A 16,378-nucleotide genomic window follows, 5' to 3' on the forward strand; every position below is an offset into this window, starting at 1 on the left:
AGGCACACACGCATCTTCATTGACGGGTCAAAGCATTTCCCTCTCTGATGTATTAGCCGCACAGCCTCCTAAAGCAGAGACGGACATCTGGCATATAAATAGCCCGCGCCCTCCTGCATTGCCGCCTAATGTCAACTCATCCGCATAGCTCGCCCGCTTTAACAAGGAGACTCCGAGCGGTGAATTCCGAGCAGGACTAATGGATTATTACAAAGTCACGGTAGCTCCACCACCGCATCAAATGATTGGATTGGGAGTAACGTCTGATGATAACAAGAGACAGTTGGCCGCTATTTATTAAAGCTAATCGCAGCGCCGGGCCGGATGGAGGTTTAACATTTAGTTTTATGGTTTGGAACTCTGTCAGGCACACAGGGGGGGGAGGGGGGGAGGATCTTAGGTATGTTTGCATGACTGCACACGGGACGTAATCACCCTCTCTCCATTTCTGTGAGGTCTTTGGCGATCCGTCTCTCGCTGTGCCCTTCCCCTTTCCCGCCACCTTCTGTCATGGTGGCCATATGTGCGTCCAGTGGACTCACCTTGATTCAGTCACCGTTATTTGTTTAGCTTCTTTCAAAAAAAAAAAAAAAAAAGTTGAACGCTGACACCATTTGTCTGAAATGTGACCGTGCGGGGAAAGATTTAGATGAAGCAATGCAATTAAACTGTCATGGTGCAAAAGCGAGATAAATGAAACTTTAACTATCGATGACCCACTTTGTCGCAGATGTTTTGGTGGAACTTCATCTTTTTGCTTCCTTTCACCACATGCAAATGAAGTATTGTCTCGCTTCCCAAAAAAAAAAAAATGTTTACATATATTTTTTAATTATTTTAGCCTTTGCAATGCTCAAGAAGCAATTAACCGATTTAATTTGACTATTTGGCCCCGCAGTTGAGAAGCGAGTGTTTGTTTAAAACGACTCCTTTCACCTTTTTCCCTTTCTCTGTTATCAGCCTGGTGAATAGTATCTCCCGGAACACAATGCCTTGGTCTGGAACTCAATAAAATAGTTAATGGCAAGGACAATCTCAAAGACAGCCCTACCTGATAACAAAAGGACCTCACCTAATAATGAACAAGCGGCTTTCTTTGCACCGACGTGGGGCAAAGAAGGGAAGGGGAAGGGACGAGGAAACTCTGCCAAGCACTTGCCAGCATGTTTTATGGCTAATTGAAGCATTTGGAATAAAACAGCCACAGAATGGCACCCTTTAGAATTGCGGCGGGGTTAATATATTGTGATCCCACAATTAGCCCGGGATTGTTAAGATCTCTTTAATTCGGCGAGGTCCATTAAGCGAGATGGGCTTCCACCGAGACGTTTATTTATTTATTTTTTTTCCTTTCTTTGTTCCTTCTGCCCTCGATATTTACTCTGCTCGGTGGTAATCAATATAAGTGGACTGCAACCGGGTTAGCCGGCAGACTTTGTACGCGTCCGCCGGACGTGTCGAAGCATTTTTTTTTAGGATGCTACCTTGGACTCTGAAATGAAATTTTGGGAGGTTGTCTACCACGTTTGACTTTGACTCGGGCCCTGTAAAAGTACAATCCATGTCTGCATGGTAATCATTAAAGAGCCAATCACATGATTTTCTTTTTTAAACATTGTCTGGGGGGCATAGCAATCATTACAAATCTGTTGGTGACTGGACCACTCAAGCATGTGACTTATTCTTCATGTGACCCTTGGTTGGTTATTGGTTGATGATTGGATTTGGTCTTAATTGAGATTCTTGGTGCGAACACTGACTAATGTCAATTATTAGAAAAACAGGTTGTTTATTGGTCTCCTGATACTATCAAATATCCCGGTCAAACATTTTCAGTTACTCATTACGTGACTGGATCATTTTTAAGCCCCTTTTTGTTGCTTGGTATTTAAAAAAGCAAGGAATCATCTGGCTTCCGGAACATTTTCGCTTTCCGAGTGTCAAACCAAAACAGGTGGCTCATTAAAAGATGATCAGCGAGAATAATCCGACTTTTAATCTTTCGCGTGAGTTTGGGCTGAGGTGTTTTGTCGTTTGAAGAGCACCAAAAAAAGGGGTTGCACACCGTTCCAACGCGGTGGATTTAAAGCTCCTTACAAGTAATTAAACAGCGTGACACCTCATACAGAGCAATTTCCTGCGAGGCATTTTGCTTGCCGGTGTGGCACGGCCCCGGTCGACGTCGCGTTATCTCGGTGAAATATGTCCCCTTCATCATTTTCTAATAATGACAGAGTGCTCATGTTGTTAGAGAGACGATCGACTCGCTGAGCATCCGATTAACATTTTCCTCACTGTTAGCGAGCTAACTGAACATCTAAGATGTCTGTGTCATCTGGAAATGAAAATTAATTTGAAGCTGGGCATGAAAATAACCGGTGGCGGCCGGTGACATTTTGTCAAGGGAAGCATAATAACACTTATTTATCTGCAAATGGATGTTTGGATGCAAACAGCGCTTCCATTTTGTTGGCCGTAAACTCCCATTTGATTGAAAGTTGAAAGATATTTCAGAAATGTTTAATAATTTTTGTATTATTATATTATATTATTCAGATATTTTTATTTATTTTGTATTATTATCATTATTATTATTATTGTAGTTTTATTATATTATTTTTGTATTTTTTAGTTTTTTTTATTATTGTTATTATTATAATGTGCCCCAAAAAAAATTCTACTATTTGACGGAAACTTGATAAGATATTTCAAATATTTTTAATAATTTTTGTATTATTATTATCATTATTATTCAGATATTTTTAGTTATTTTGTATTATTATTATCATCATTATTATTATTGTAGTTTTATTATATTATTTTTGTATTTTTTAGTTTTTTTTATTATTGTTATTATTATAATGTGCCCCAAAAAAAACATTTCTACTATTTGACGGAAACTTGATGCCTTAGCATCCTTTGTCCTGTCAACTTCTTTTTTAAAACATAGCATGTTTATTTTTGCATAAGCGGACAGTAATTCTTCACATCTGAAAATTGGCGATAGATTGAACAAACCCCGCCCCCAAACATTGCTGCCTTCCCCAGATACTTACGACTTGTCAGCCTTGGTAATGGCTTTCTCAGAGAAGATATTATTTTGGTCCAGTAAAGCTGCGTATTTAAAATATGAGTGACAGGCTCAACTCACTCTGCAAAGGGGAGAGAATTTTGTTTGCCAGAATAGAGCCAGCTTCCGAAGAGATGAAAAAAAAAGAACAGTATTAACAATAAAAGTCTGCATGCAACCGCCCACCACTCTTACTTTCCTAGGAGGAAAAGATTTACAACTTCCAGACTAAAATGTCCTATTTTTCCTTTCTCTCTGTGTTTCTGTCTGTCTTCTGCTCCCCCCCCAACCCTCCCCTTTTTTATTTCTTTTCCCGCCTGCTAAGAAGATAGATGAAGAAAATGAGGCCAACTTGCTGGCAGTGCTTACAGAGACCCTGGATAGCATCCCGGTGGATGAGGACGGTCTGCCTTCGTTTGAGGCTCTGGCAGATGGGGACGTGACCAATGCCAGTGACCAGAGCTGTCCCTCCTCCCCCGACGGCTCGCCTCGCACCCCGGAGCCCGAGGAGCCTTCCCTGGTAAAGCCTCCCTATTTGTCCTGGCCGCTTCGAAACATTTGTAGCCAGAGCTGGCCCGGGATCCCAATGTGACTCTCGTATTGTTTCCGTCTGGCTTCAAGTCGTTTTGATGATGTGACCGTTCCCTGCCCTCTATTTGCGTCTTCACACTACCAGTCCTCGTATTTAAATTTGGCCAATCAAGTTAAATGAACAAATGAGCTAACGCAAATCATAATAGCTGCTAAGTGCTAATTCCATTCAAATACGAGCAACAATGGTGTGGCCGGAAATGGAGTGGGCATTGAATGAAAGAAACGGCAAAGGGAAATTCATCTCTTCTATTCCCGGTAGGTCTCGGCTAATCCGTGCCCCCCTTCCCCTCTTCACCACCACCTCAGTCTTTTTGCCAAAGTCGTCTCTTTTGGCAGCGAAGCGGCCCTCTTAGCATTGTGTGGCTATTTTTACACACAGGCAATTCTCTTGGCTTTCAGGGCTAAAATGTTAACTTATACTTCATTTAACTTTCCTAATGAGCTTTCCAGTGTGTTTGTTCAGTCCCCTCAGAGAATACAAACATGTCACGTACTTATTTTCAACACTTTACCAGCGCCCCCCATCTGCTCAGAGGGGTAAAAAAAAAAAAAAATCAGCGGCAATTGAAAGAAAATGTCCATTTGCATAATCCGTGCTAACTTCAGCTTCCTTCTCTTTTCCTCGTCGTCGCTCGGGTCCAGCTGAAGAAGCTCCTTCTGGCGCCCGCAAACTCCCAGCTCAGCTATAATCAATACACAGGTGGCAAGGCACAGAACCATGCAGCCAGCAGCAACCACCGTATCCGAGCGCCACCTGCTATCGTCAAGGTACGCACGCACGCTCATTTTTATGTTAGTTAATCTTCCTCGCTCTGCTCTCGTGCTTGCAAATTTCTTGTTTTGGTCGCCGCCTTTAGAAGATGTTAGACTACCGCTTTTCGAGCCTGGGGGGGGTTCTGGTAATGAAAACAGGCTGATTGCTGTTGGGCTTTGCAAGCACGGCTTCGGCGGCGTTCTCTCATTAGCCGCGCCACTTACCCGCCTTGATATGGAGGGACCCGTCAGAAGAAAAACATTGATGGGGCTCCAGATATCTGGTAATGTTCGACGTCGAACGAGCTCACAATGAAGTTGCTCGGTACGGGTTGTCATTTTGTGTCCAAACACATTACGGGAGTTCATTTGCTCTTACTTTGAAATGATCAGACACATATTGGAGCCGGGCGCTGTTTGCACAGTGTCGGATTCCATTTTCACGCGGTGCCTTTGAGTCATGTATTTGTGGAGCGCAGCGAACGGAAAAGGTCCCGGCGGACGCGTCGTGCAAGCAGAGCGCTCGGAGGCCCGCGCAATTAAGATGATGACTTCACACCCGGCGTTGCCTGCGAGTCACTTAGGCAGCGAGTTGTTCTTTCCAGCCCCGTCTGACGATAAACATTGTTCTGAAGAAGACAGCGGGATTTACAAATGACCCAATTTACCGGAGATGTTTTTTTAAGTTATTGCTTGGTTGATTTTTTTTTTTTTGCTAGCAAGCTTCAGATGGGCCACCGCGCCAGTGAAGTGAAAAGGTGGGTATCTATAAAGGCAGATGTGGAAACTAGAATCAGTTGACCCACCTCGCCTTTGTGCTCCCGGGCCTCTTAAGCGGTGCGACTCGCTCCAGTGGAAGTTCAACATAAAATGGATTTTGAATATTGTGCGGTAAAACTCGTGTGTTGTTAAACAAAAACTGGCTTGCAGCCTCAGTGGCATGTCTGTTCGAAATAAATAGGTCAAGTTAGCATTTTAAAACACATTGAATAGCAAAAACTGATAATCAACCGAGACAACCACTAAAAGAAAGAACAATAAGGAAAAACCGTGGCTCTTTGCTACTTACGCTACAGCAGCTAGTAGCTAGCAACCAGCTTCAGCTAGCTACTAGTGAACTTAAACACATTTCGGGGTTGCTCCTAAGTCAGTAATCATCGTCTTCGTGGCGGCCAATAAGTTACATTTCTGTCATACTGACAAAGAGATGACAAGGAAAGATATAAAATCCATGCTAAATGCTAAGCTAACCTAAGACTGACACAGCTAGCATGTTCAACATGGCAATAAGTTGGCTGATTGATGTCATTTCAATGAATGTCACTGGCAAAATTTCATAAGACCTGGTCCTAACATTTTGGAAATTGTCCCCTTTTTGAACAGACGGAGAACCCCTGGAATGGCAAATCAAGAGGGGTCTCCAGCCAACAAAACCGCCCTCTGAGACGGCCTTGCACAGAGCTGCTGAAGTACTTAACAGCCACCGATGACATCCTGCTCCACACCAAAGCCAACGACGTCAAAGGCAGCTGGAGCGGCGTCCCCGGAAGGGACAAGAACAGCCTGGGCCTCGGCGCTTCCTCCTCCTCTTCCTCCTCGCCGTCCTCGTCGTCCACCTCCTCCTTCTCCTCCCTGTCCTCCACTTGTTCTTCGTCCACCGCCGCCTCCAAAAAGAAGTCGTCCGTGCCGCCCCAACCGCCGCCTCCGCCGGCACAGCAGCATCACCAGCGAGGTGAGAGCCGGGCTGCAGGCGAATGTAGTGGGGCTGGGAAGTGGCAGCGTTGCGCTCAGGATGACGGGGTTGAGGAGTCGGAGGGGGCCTCTATCTCTGTCGGCCACAGAACCTACAGCTGCGGCCGCGCTCGCCCTAAAGCCAGCGAAGAAGGAAGGCCGCCAGGTGATGCGGGCCACCTGGCCGCCGCTAGGTTCATTAGGTATATGCATTCTTATTCCCTCCCTCCCCGAGAGGCGAGTCACAGCTGTGAGCATTGCCGAGAGGCTGTAGGCGCCGCTCGAAAAAAGAGCAGCGGGGCCAACCGCGCTCAACGCACGCACATCACAGTGACTATTAGAAAAAGGGACGCAAAGCCGGGGCACCCCTTACTTAGTCAGCTGCTCACCACCAAACCCAGACCCGCTCGCTACCGAGGGCACTTTCTCGACCCCTTAACCGCTGACGGCAAATTAGCGGGGAAGACCTCCGAGCGTAGCAAAGCCAAGGAGCGCGTCGACGTTCCCAAGCAGAGTCGAGCGGGAAACCCCGCTAAGATAGACGCGGCGGGCTTTGGACCGAGCCAGGGAGGCTATGGGGAGGATGTGGACCATGATAATCGTACTGCTTCTGCTGCTGATGATGATGGTGTCTGTGATGATGACCGTGTCACGGGCAGCCCCGCCGCGGTGCTCTCGCAGGGCCCGCCGAGCCCCCTCTTCCCAGATACTAGCATTGCAGAGCCCACCCCTGCCTGCCTCATACACGGGCACGGGCAGCCGCACAGGCAGGCCCTCAGCGAGCACCCAGACGACCGCCTGTTGTTAGGTAATCATGACTGCATCCCCCCCACTGGCCGTATCTCTGCTCCTTCTTCTCCTTCTCCTGCTCTAACCACTTCCCAGTTTGACGTCACGACTAACCGCTATTCTAATTCGAAGCTAACACTCATTAGCGCATCGACTCGACTGACACCGTTTTACCCCCCTCCCCAGATTTCTAGTGAGTGAAAAACCAAAACGTAGAGGGTGGGGAAAAAGGGGCGGAGCCTTGTCTTGCTACCGTTCGGCAAACAGTTGGCCGGTTGAGCTGAGTGTGCTGAGAATTTCCGGAAGCTGCTCTTTAGCCACTAAAGCCGCGTTTCCCTTTTTGCCGGAGCACAAGTCGGCCAAAGCCTCGGGCAACTGCACAAGCTTCCTTGACTCTCCTTTCTACCTTTCTTTATTTCCTCCCTCCTCTGCTGTTGGTGCATGCGATGATGACTTGTCCGTGGAGGGGCTCACCCACCGTCATTGTGTCTTGTCTGTGGCATCGTCTCTGTATGTCTTGATTTCATTCCAACGTGTCTCCACGGGACATACCCATGACCCACGCGCCATTACCTCATCCTGCCTCACACAGTCAACAGTCCTTAGAGAGTAAATTGTTAAAATGGGGTCATCGAAATAAAAACCAAAAAAAACAAAACACTAGTGCAGTCTTCTAACCAGGGATGGGTGCTTTTTTTTTTTTTTTGTAGTGCATTTAATGAGCCAATTTGATATTAATTGTTGCAGAATGTGGACCTGTTCTCTTCTGCCAACAGTGTTCTAACTAGATCAATAATTACCCATGCTCCTTTGTGTTCTGCAGCCAAACCAACCACCTTGCCACTTCCTTTGACCCCAGAGTCTCCAAAGTAAGTCTGAGAAGTTTTCCACGTTTTTCTAGGCAAAAAATAAAAAAAATAAATTGAAAATAAGACTAGCAAAGAGATCAGAAAGAGACAGACGGAGAGCAGAAGTCGAATCGGAGGCATTTTTGTAACTCATTTCCACATTTTAGATCATTTTTCAAATCTCGCTGTCGAACTGAGGAGTAAAACACTTTTCTTTTTTTTTTGTGTGTGTCTTCCAGTGACCACAAGGGATCACCGTTTGAGAGCAAAACCATTGAATGCACATTGAGTGTGGAGATTGCTGGAACCCCAGGTAAGAATATTTCATTTTTTGCAATGTGGATTGTGTCAGGTGGGAGTATTGATTAGGTTAGTTCCTCTTCCTCGACCGGTTGCTTCGTTAGCCGACGCGTCATTCTCAAATGTTTCCTTTCGGTTCTACCCGATCTAAAGTTTTGTACTTTTCCACCTGTGCAAGGTCAGTGTCCTTTTGTTTCGCGCTGTTAGTTAAATTCCACCGGCCCCATTTTTTAGGTATTCATTTACCAGTTGTGGAAATGGCTCACCGTGCATGGTGGTGCACCTTGTACCGCCGCTGAAACTCTAAACCTGATGTGGTTAATATTTCGTATGGTTTTACTGCACGCGTGAATTGACCCGTGGCCCGTTTTCTAAAAGCGACCGCTCCGTAAAACTCCTCAACCCACTTTCCTATTGAGTGCAAAAATTTGGGATTGAATATTAGCTGGGAGGTTATTAGCTCAGTGAAGCTCCAGGTTACTAAGCCCCCCCCTACTCGTTCCGACCTCGGGATTAGCTGGTGCTGAATGAGACGGATGAATGTAGATCTCAGTAAGCCAAGGTGAAAGCTTCTCGGTTCTGAGTAACATTCCGCTACCGTAAGATTGCAGTGGCGTAACTGATAACCAGCGAGGGGGCAGTTCCTCCTTCAAGGCGAGGTAGCTCTGATGGAAGTTTCCGTGAATCTTGCTTGATGACTAACCGGACTACCGTATGGCGACTTTTTGTACTGCGCTGGAGTTGCGTCGCTTACGGCAGAACCGCTTTGTGATGGATGACGATAAAAATATTATTTTCCCTCCAGCGGCGGCATGATTTGTGTCTGTGTCACATCCATCACTCAAAAGTTTGACTGAGAGTGACAAATATTTCTAATTCTGATTTATTTTACCCCCCCTCCCCCTCCTCTCGCCACTAATGGCTGCCTAGTTTATGACCCTACGTACGCATTGTTTTGGACAGATGGTGCTTCATTGTGTCAGCATAATTTATAGATATGTATTTCAAATATGACAAAAGGACAACGAGTAGCACGAGGGAGTTAAGGATCGCGTACCGCATGATAATCCGATCCGACGAGGCATTGGGAATGCAGTATTTACCTTTTCTGCTGCCTCCCCTCACGGCGGGTTTGATGCTAATGCCCGTCATTTGATGTAATTCAGGAGCGAACGAGGGATGATGTGCGTTACAAGAAAGGTAAAGAAGAGTGGCGAGCGGAGGTGTGTCGGGAGTGCCTGACTCTCGTACGCTAGGCGAATATGTAGGCTAAGATGGCAGACGGGAGGGAGAGGAAGAAGACTCGCAAACGGGGGGAGGGGGGGGCTGCTTGTGTGAGTGCATTAACTGCTATAAAGTGGGCTCATCTCAGGACTTCCCATATAACTGCCATCTGTCTGCTTGTAAATCTGACCGGGGTGGAGGAATAGACGGGAGGCCACCAGCGGCCATCTGAGAGGAATGACAATCAATTTGCCCCCTTAGTGATTCCCTTATACATCCTCGATGTAAAACAAGAAGACCTTAGCTTTGGGCTTTTCCGCAAAACAGGGTCACGACGTCGGCATTTTTCATTTGCTTTATCATTAGGTATGTCCCGGGTGTTTTTTTTGTTTTTTTTCCCCTCGCAAAAGGGATCGTTCCAAGGTCACCGAGGGGGGTGGCAATCTGAGCGTATTACGGCGCCACCATATTAAGTTACATCAAGCATTACATTAATCTGTCAAGATTGTAATAAAATAGAGATCACGATTAATCATAGCCAAAGTGCATATTTTAATCAAGCCACATATCTTTGTCCTCGTCCATAAAGCGAGTTGAATGAAGGGAATGTGCTATATTTGAGGCTTGTTTTGATTTTTATTGACTTCCATTCCAATCCCCATTTTAATGTCTCTCCTGATCTCCGTAGGTCTGACACCACCTACCACGCCCCCACACAAAGCCAGTCAAGAGAATCCATTTAAAGTTTCGCTCAAAACCAAGTTGTCTTCATGTTCCTCCTCAGCCTTGGCGTGTAAAAGAGCAAGGCTGGTTGAGTTGGGTCCTGGCCCCAACCGGAAGGGTCCCGAACAGACTGAGCTGTATGCCCAGCTGAGCAGAGCGTCCACTGTGCTCCCGTACGCCGTCACTCAACAAACGGCAAGCGGCGGACTCGAGGAGCATCGCAGTGCTAGCAACCATAAGCGGGTTCCTCCCCGCGGCGTCAGTGACCATGACTATTGTCAGGCGAGCACAAAGAAGAACGGCAACATGGTTGACGGTGCTATGACTTCATTGGGGGAAAAGCTAATCGCCCCAGGTGCCGCCGCCGCCGCCGCGGCAGGCGCAGTGGGGAACCAGCCTGTCGGATGTAAGGATTCAGCCACGCCTCCACCTTCTTCACCTTCATCATCATCTTGTCCTCTAGCGAAGCGACAAAGATTAGCCTCCACGACTGGAGATGAAGCTCGTGTCCCCGGAGTCGGGAAGGAGTCCCTTCCCCAGAACTCCCAGGTCCCTTCACAACCGGACACCTCATCCGCCCTGAGCCGCAAGCTCTTGTGCGACCAGGAAATCCGAGCTGAACTCAACAAGCACTTTGGCCACCCCTTGCGAGCCCTGTACAGTCAGGGTGAGAAGGAGAGGGAGCCAGGCAGCAAAGCCAACAAGGTCGACCCCTCTCCATCTCTTGAGGAAGAAGAGATTGACTCCCAAAGGTTGCCTGGCTCCGGCTACCTGCATTCGGGCCTCCTGTCCCTCCACGACGAGCTCGAGCTCGGCCAAGGCCGTGAGAGTCGCTTCCTCTACCCGTGGGAGGGCACCCCTCTGGACCTACTCTTTGACTGCCCCCCATGTTCTCCCTCCTGTTCCCCACCGTTAAGCTGCTCCCCTTCACGGGGCTCCATCTCGCCACCGTCCTCCCTCCTTCTGTCACCCAACGGACCTTTCTGCTGGACCGGTGGGAGGTCACGCTCCCGCTCTCGTTCCCACTCTGGCTCTCGGAGCTCTTCCTCAGGCTACCGGAGACGCTCCCTCTCCAGCTCGCCTGATAGACGGTAAGTCACCCGAAGGAACTTCCTCTGTCTGAACCTTGGCTGATCCCCACCCCTGCAGTTAAACGGGGCTTGGAAAGCAGCTTAGTAGCCCGATCAGTCAGCGTCAGACTGGATCAACCCCTCTAGACTTTCTGTTCCCAGCTCACTCTCGTTTACATATCACGTAGTATTTAGGTCAATTGAGGTTGACTTAACTACCTGATCAATCAATTGTGTGTTCTCCCCAAAATAACACCTAATCAACTAAAGGGAATATCGTGATACGAAAGCTTCCGTCAGAATCGCATCATCTTTTCATCTCTCGAAAGAGTTTTGAGCGTCTTTCTAATATTAACACCCCTCCCCCACCCCCGTTCCCCCCGGTGCCGTTTCTTTCCGTTTGATGCGAGTGTTATTGTTTTAAGCGGCAGCTGTTGTTTTTACGGCGCACTCGAACCCTCCTCTTTTACATCTCGCCGAGATGAAAGTCAGATCCAGGCTGCGGGATTGTCGTCTCGAATCCTCTTCAAAAGAAGATTCGTGTCATCCCAGCGCTTGTGAGAACTTCATTTCCCATGGTTCTCTTTGATCAGTATGTCGAAGCTTTCTTCGGGGTTTCTTACCGAGTATGTTGCGAGTAAACAAAGTTAGCGCCTCTCAGCGCCGGACTCCGATGCAGTTTGTTTACCTGATTACCAAAAAGGTCAGTTTACTCCACGGAGCCGACAGAGTCACTTCAATTCCGTGGCGTCGTTTTGTCTTTGCCGGGAGCTTACGTACTGACGCGTTTATCCAATAATAGTCTCAAGGCAATTCAATCACAGTCTGACAAGCTTCTCGAAAATACGAGGCCACAGCAGAACAGGAGAGAAGAGAACACTTGATGTGTTTTTTTTCTTCACATCTTCCCAGTTAGAGATTTGCCATCTTTCCAAAGCGGCATTCCGGGATTCTCTTCTTCCATAATTCACGTTGTCGTTTCTCGGCGATGCTTCAATAATGAAGCATCCAAAACTTGAGGAGGGGAGCTCAATTTGCTCGGTAGTTAGCTGGGCCAGCTGGGTTTCTTCTTTTCTTCCAATCATTAAGTTTTTTTTTTTTTTTGAATGCTTCAAACACTCAAGTCATTTCAAAGATGTCTTCATCCTCCTTCATTCCAGGTGTCGCAACAATGAATCAAGCACTTTCCGTTCCAGGAGTCATAAGAGCCCGCAGTCGCGATCTCCTCTCAGTCGCAGGCCGAGGTGAGACATTTAATTTTTTTTTGTCATGTTACTGTGCACAATTTTTTTTAGTAAAAGCACCACGGAATGGTTTGATACCTTTGGGTCCAGGCACAATTAATGAAGCCCCTCCCTGAAATATGCCACACATTTATTCAGTTGATGCTCCAGGTTAAGATACTAAAAATCGAAAAAAAATCAAGTTTTTTTGGTCCACCCTAGGAGCAAACTAATGGTGCGGTCCGACCCAAAACGAGCTGAGTGTTTCTGGCGCTGTGTATCCATATATAGTCAATTTAGATTTTTTTTGGGTCTTTCTTATTTAAACCGAGAATCGTTAGGAATCGAAAAAAAATGAATCGGAACTGTCCAAATCCAAATGATGCCCGACCGTGATGCAGAATCAACTTTGCACCTGTGCAAAAGGGCAATTTGGAAGCAAGTGGAGTGACACCATCGCGGCACTCCCAGCTGATTTTGGTACCCATGCGCCTAATGACATCCGACAAGGCTGAGAGTTACTCATCAGCGCGGTGAGCTGGGGTGATGGTGCACTTCCAAACTAGAACGTAATGGCATGTGAAGGTTTGCTGACAGATGCAGCCACCGTGGTCCCCTTGAGTTCCGAAAAGACTCAACTCTACGGTTTTTACGCAAATAGAGATGTTGCTACCGTCAATTCCTCTCGTTTGGATTCCATTTGACGATCAGATGTTCTCCTTTAGGTACGACAGCTACGAGGAGTATCAGCACGAGAGGCTGAAGAGGGAAGAGTACCTTCGGGACTACGAGAAGCGGGAGCTCCAAATGGCCGAGCAGAAGGACGTGCAACGACAAAAGGCAATCGTGAGTCAATTTCTGTCCCCTCCTTGGGCAAAAACAAAGACACTGACGGGAGATCTTTCTTTAGGACACCCAGAGGACTTATGTCTCGTTGGGGTGTATTTTTAGATGTCTTTCTGTCGGGAGGTTATCAATTAGTCAAGGACAAAACACAAAATGCTTTCCTCCGAGGAAGTTGGGGCCGATGGAGAAGAAAGGCAAATGGTGATTTTGGAGACAATGGACGCTCCCAACTGTCTCCTTGAGACAGGGTGAATCCGGCAAAAGCAACGCCTCGACCGCCCGTCGATAAAGAACGCATTAAGCGGGGCGCTAATGCAAACTTGGCTGGCGCGGAGACAAACAATTACCGCTCATGCTGTCAAACGAGGTTTAAGAGGGCAGAGACGGACGGGAGAGCGTCTCCGTCCGTCCGTCCGGCCGGCTGCCTCTCTCCCACACAGGCGGCCCTCGGGGGTGCCGTCAAAAAACATTCCGCCTATTTATCAGTTGTCAGCAACTAAAGCCCTAATTCAGCATTTACTCGTCCGTCATGGATACAAGCCAAGCATGAAAGAGAGGCTACAAAATATAAATCTGTAGTTAATTTGGATTTCTCCCGGGGCGTAGGTGAAGTTTGAGCGTGACACCTGATTTCCATATGTCACACGCACCCTCGAGACGCCGCTCGCCGTCTCGATAGGCCTCCGTCGGCTTGCCGCAGTGAAGTAAATGAAGGGATAAATGAATAATGCGACTTGTACGCCGTATCCCGAGGCGTGCGCGGTGTAAAAATGATTAGCGGATGCAATTAAAGTCCTCAAAAGATATAATTGCAGCCTGGCGCAGTTAGTGGCTTCATTATTCCGCTTTGACCCTCACATCCTCCGAGGTGCCAGGAAATCCGGGTGTTTTTGCTTTACGGGTCAAAAAGTGACGATACATGTGTTTTGGCCATATTTTGTCCATCGGACGTGGCACTCAATGTAAACAAATAGAACCAGATTCAGTTCTATTTTCAATGTAAACCAGTGTCAAGCTCGTTTTTGTCGCGGGCCGCATCGTAGTCAGTTTCCTTCGGACGGCCATTAAGACTGTCAACCCAAATAAACGTATGAACGCCTCATATTATATATTGTATAAGCTACAAAACAAACTGACAAATAATTCGTTTTCAAATCAGACTAGTGGAAACTTTTCAAATATTTTAGAAAGATAATTTTTTAAAGTGAAGACACTTGGTAATTTTAGTAATGACATAAATTTGATGCTCAATTTGTCTTCACGGGCCTCAGAAAATGATGTGGCGGGCCGTATCTGGCCCCCGGGCCTTGACTTTGACATTTGTGATGTCAACTGTTCAATTTCTGTTGAATTTCACTTTCTAGAAAGAAGCCAAACTTTCGAGGTTGCCCTTTTCCTAAAAACAAAAAAATCCCTTAATCAGCCATTAAGTCGTCAGCCTGCGAGCCCAATCAAGCGGATGCTTCCTGATATGAGGCTGAGTCACCGCGCAGTTTTTATTTTTAGACTTGGACGAAGAAAAAGCAGCCGTCCCGGAGTGAAGACATTGCATCATTTGATAAAAATCAGTCTCCCCGCGGTTGATGTGTTGCACCGAGAGGAAGAGGAATTGTAGTGCCACTGCAGACCCGAGGCACTTTCCTCATACGGCTCCATCAGATAAGCCAAAGCGGAGCAAACCAATCACAAAGGAACGTAGCGGAGAAGACGTCAATGGAGGCTAGTCCATTAGGAGAACACGGGTGGGGGTGAAACGGACAGACCAGGCACCCCGGTTCATCTCTTGCCTTGTTGCTCTGTCTTTCTTGTTAGGGGGAGAGACGGGCGGTGTACGTGGGACGACTGAGGTCCGACTGCACCCGGACCGAGTTGAAGCGGCGCTTTGAAGTCTTTGGCGAGATTGAAGAATGTGCGGTCAACTTGAGGGATGATGGGTAAGTTCTCTGCTAGCGTGCGGCCATAAATCAACACATTTAGCTTTTTTTTTTTTTTTTCAAAAGTTGAGTGAACTCAAAATGTCAACGCAAGAAACTTTGAGTTTAAACAAGAGTAAACAACTTGCTCGCTTTGTTATGCTAACTATTAGCATTGCCGCCATGAATGTCAATAATTTATTATTATTTTTAATTTGCTGTTCCACACTTGTTTACTTTAGTTTACAGCAGTTTTGCCAACCTTTTCAAACCAATTAAGTGAAATTGGATCATTTACCGCCATATGTGAAATATAATTAGCCTTTTTTAGTTAGCACTGCTTTTGACCCGACCAGCCACTTTCATCGATTTCATTTAAATAACGCATCCGTTGTGTCACCGTGTCGCTCTGACGCATTCTTTGTGTGTCCTTGAACAACCAGGGACATTTTTGGCTTCATCACATACCGCTACACGTGCGACGCCCTCGCCGCCCTCGACAACGGACACACCTTGCGGCGGGCCGACGAGCCGCGCTTCGAGCTGTGCTTCGGCGGACAAAAGCAATTCTGCAAATCACATTACACAGACTTGGGTAAGTGCGTAGCTTTGTTGTTGTCTGCATACACACACACACACACACACACACACATACAATCTCAAGCCCCTCGAGACAGCCTTGTATGTTTACATGGCTGCGAGGACTGTCAGGGAAAAAAGGAGGGGGGGGGGGCAGTGTAGATGTTTAATACGGCAAAACAAAAAGGCGATGTAGATAAAAGGAGACTCATCTCTCCGCCGGAAACAATTCTTCCATCGCCCTCAACACGTCCGCTGGGCATTCGCTGCTCAAAAGGGTCAGTGTGAGTTCAGAGGTCAGTTGGTGAACATAGTTGGCTGCAGGAAGCAGCTGATGTAGGAAGCTTGTCGGAAGGAAAACAATGGCGGCGGGACAACAGGCGAGGAGAGCCATCATGTCAAGTCAGAGTCAAATTTTTTATTTTTAGCATTGCGTTTGGGACATTTCAAGTCAATGTATTTTCTGGATGTGTCAATTTAGATGTTTTTTTTTTCTCCAAGGGAGTCATGTGTGAATTTCAGCTTGTGCTTTTTTTTTTTTTGAGGATTAGTCAAAAATTCTGATGGAAATTTCAAGCCAGTGAAATTTTTGTGTGAATTTTCATGGTATGTTTGTGAAATTTGAAGCCAGTGGATTTAGCAAGGCATTTTTGGGTAACATTTTACTTTTTGGTTTGTTTTGGTTTTGGATTTTCATTACGATTAGGCGAGTACC

The 16,378-nt window shown here is 46.8% G+C and overlaps 1 protein-coding gene and 1 long non-coding RNA gene across 8 annotated transcripts in view; one reads left to right on the forward strand and one right to left on the reverse strand.

Moving 5' to 3' along the window:
* Positions 1 to 16,378, forward strand: part of ppargc1a (peroxisome proliferator-activated receptor gamma, coactivator 1 alpha) — a 146,830-nt gene that overhangs the window by 126,461 nt on the left and 3,991 nt on the right. For 3 of the 7 annotated variants that reach the window (XM_049735224.2, XM_049735230.2, XM_049735231.2), the window contains 10 exons: positions 3,396 to 3,590; positions 4,307 to 4,432; positions 5,801 to 6,956; positions 7,761 to 7,806; positions 8,025 to 8,098; positions 9,998 to 11,123; positions 12,263 to 12,346; positions 13,051 to 13,171; positions 14,984 to 15,105; positions 15,528 to 15,679. In XM_049735224.2, coding sequence (XP_049591181.1) covers positions 3,396 to 3,590; positions 4,307 to 4,432; positions 5,801 to 6,956; positions 7,761 to 7,806; positions 8,025 to 8,098; positions 9,998 to 11,123; positions 12,263 to 12,346; positions 13,051 to 13,171; positions 14,984 to 15,105; positions 15,528 to 15,679 — 3,202 coding nt within the window. The remainder of the gene's footprint in view (positions 1 to 3,395; positions 3,591 to 4,306; positions 4,433 to 5,800; positions 6,957 to 7,760; positions 7,807 to 8,024; positions 8,099 to 9,997; positions 11,124 to 12,262; positions 12,347 to 13,050; positions 13,172 to 14,983; positions 15,106 to 15,527; positions 15,680 to 16,378) is intronic. The other 4 variants (XM_049735250.2, XM_049735271.2, XM_049735240.2 and 1 more) reach the window with 2 other exon arrangements.
* LOC137840265 (uncharacterized) lies at positions 7,629 to 9,317 on the reverse strand. The gene is made up of 2 exons (XR_011086799.1): positions 9,189 to 9,317; positions 7,629 to 7,834 (listed from the first exon to the last, which is right to left on the reverse strand). It is a non-coding gene; the product is annotated as an uncharacterized lncRNA (long non-coding RNA).

This window comes from Syngnathus scovelli, chromosome 1, assembly GCF_024217435.2.
Source record: "Syngnathus scovelli strain Florida chromosome 1, RoL_Ssco_1.2, whole genome shotgun sequence".
NCBI lineage: Eukaryota > Metazoa > Chordata > Actinopteri > Syngnathiformes > Syngnathidae > Syngnathus > Syngnathus scovelli.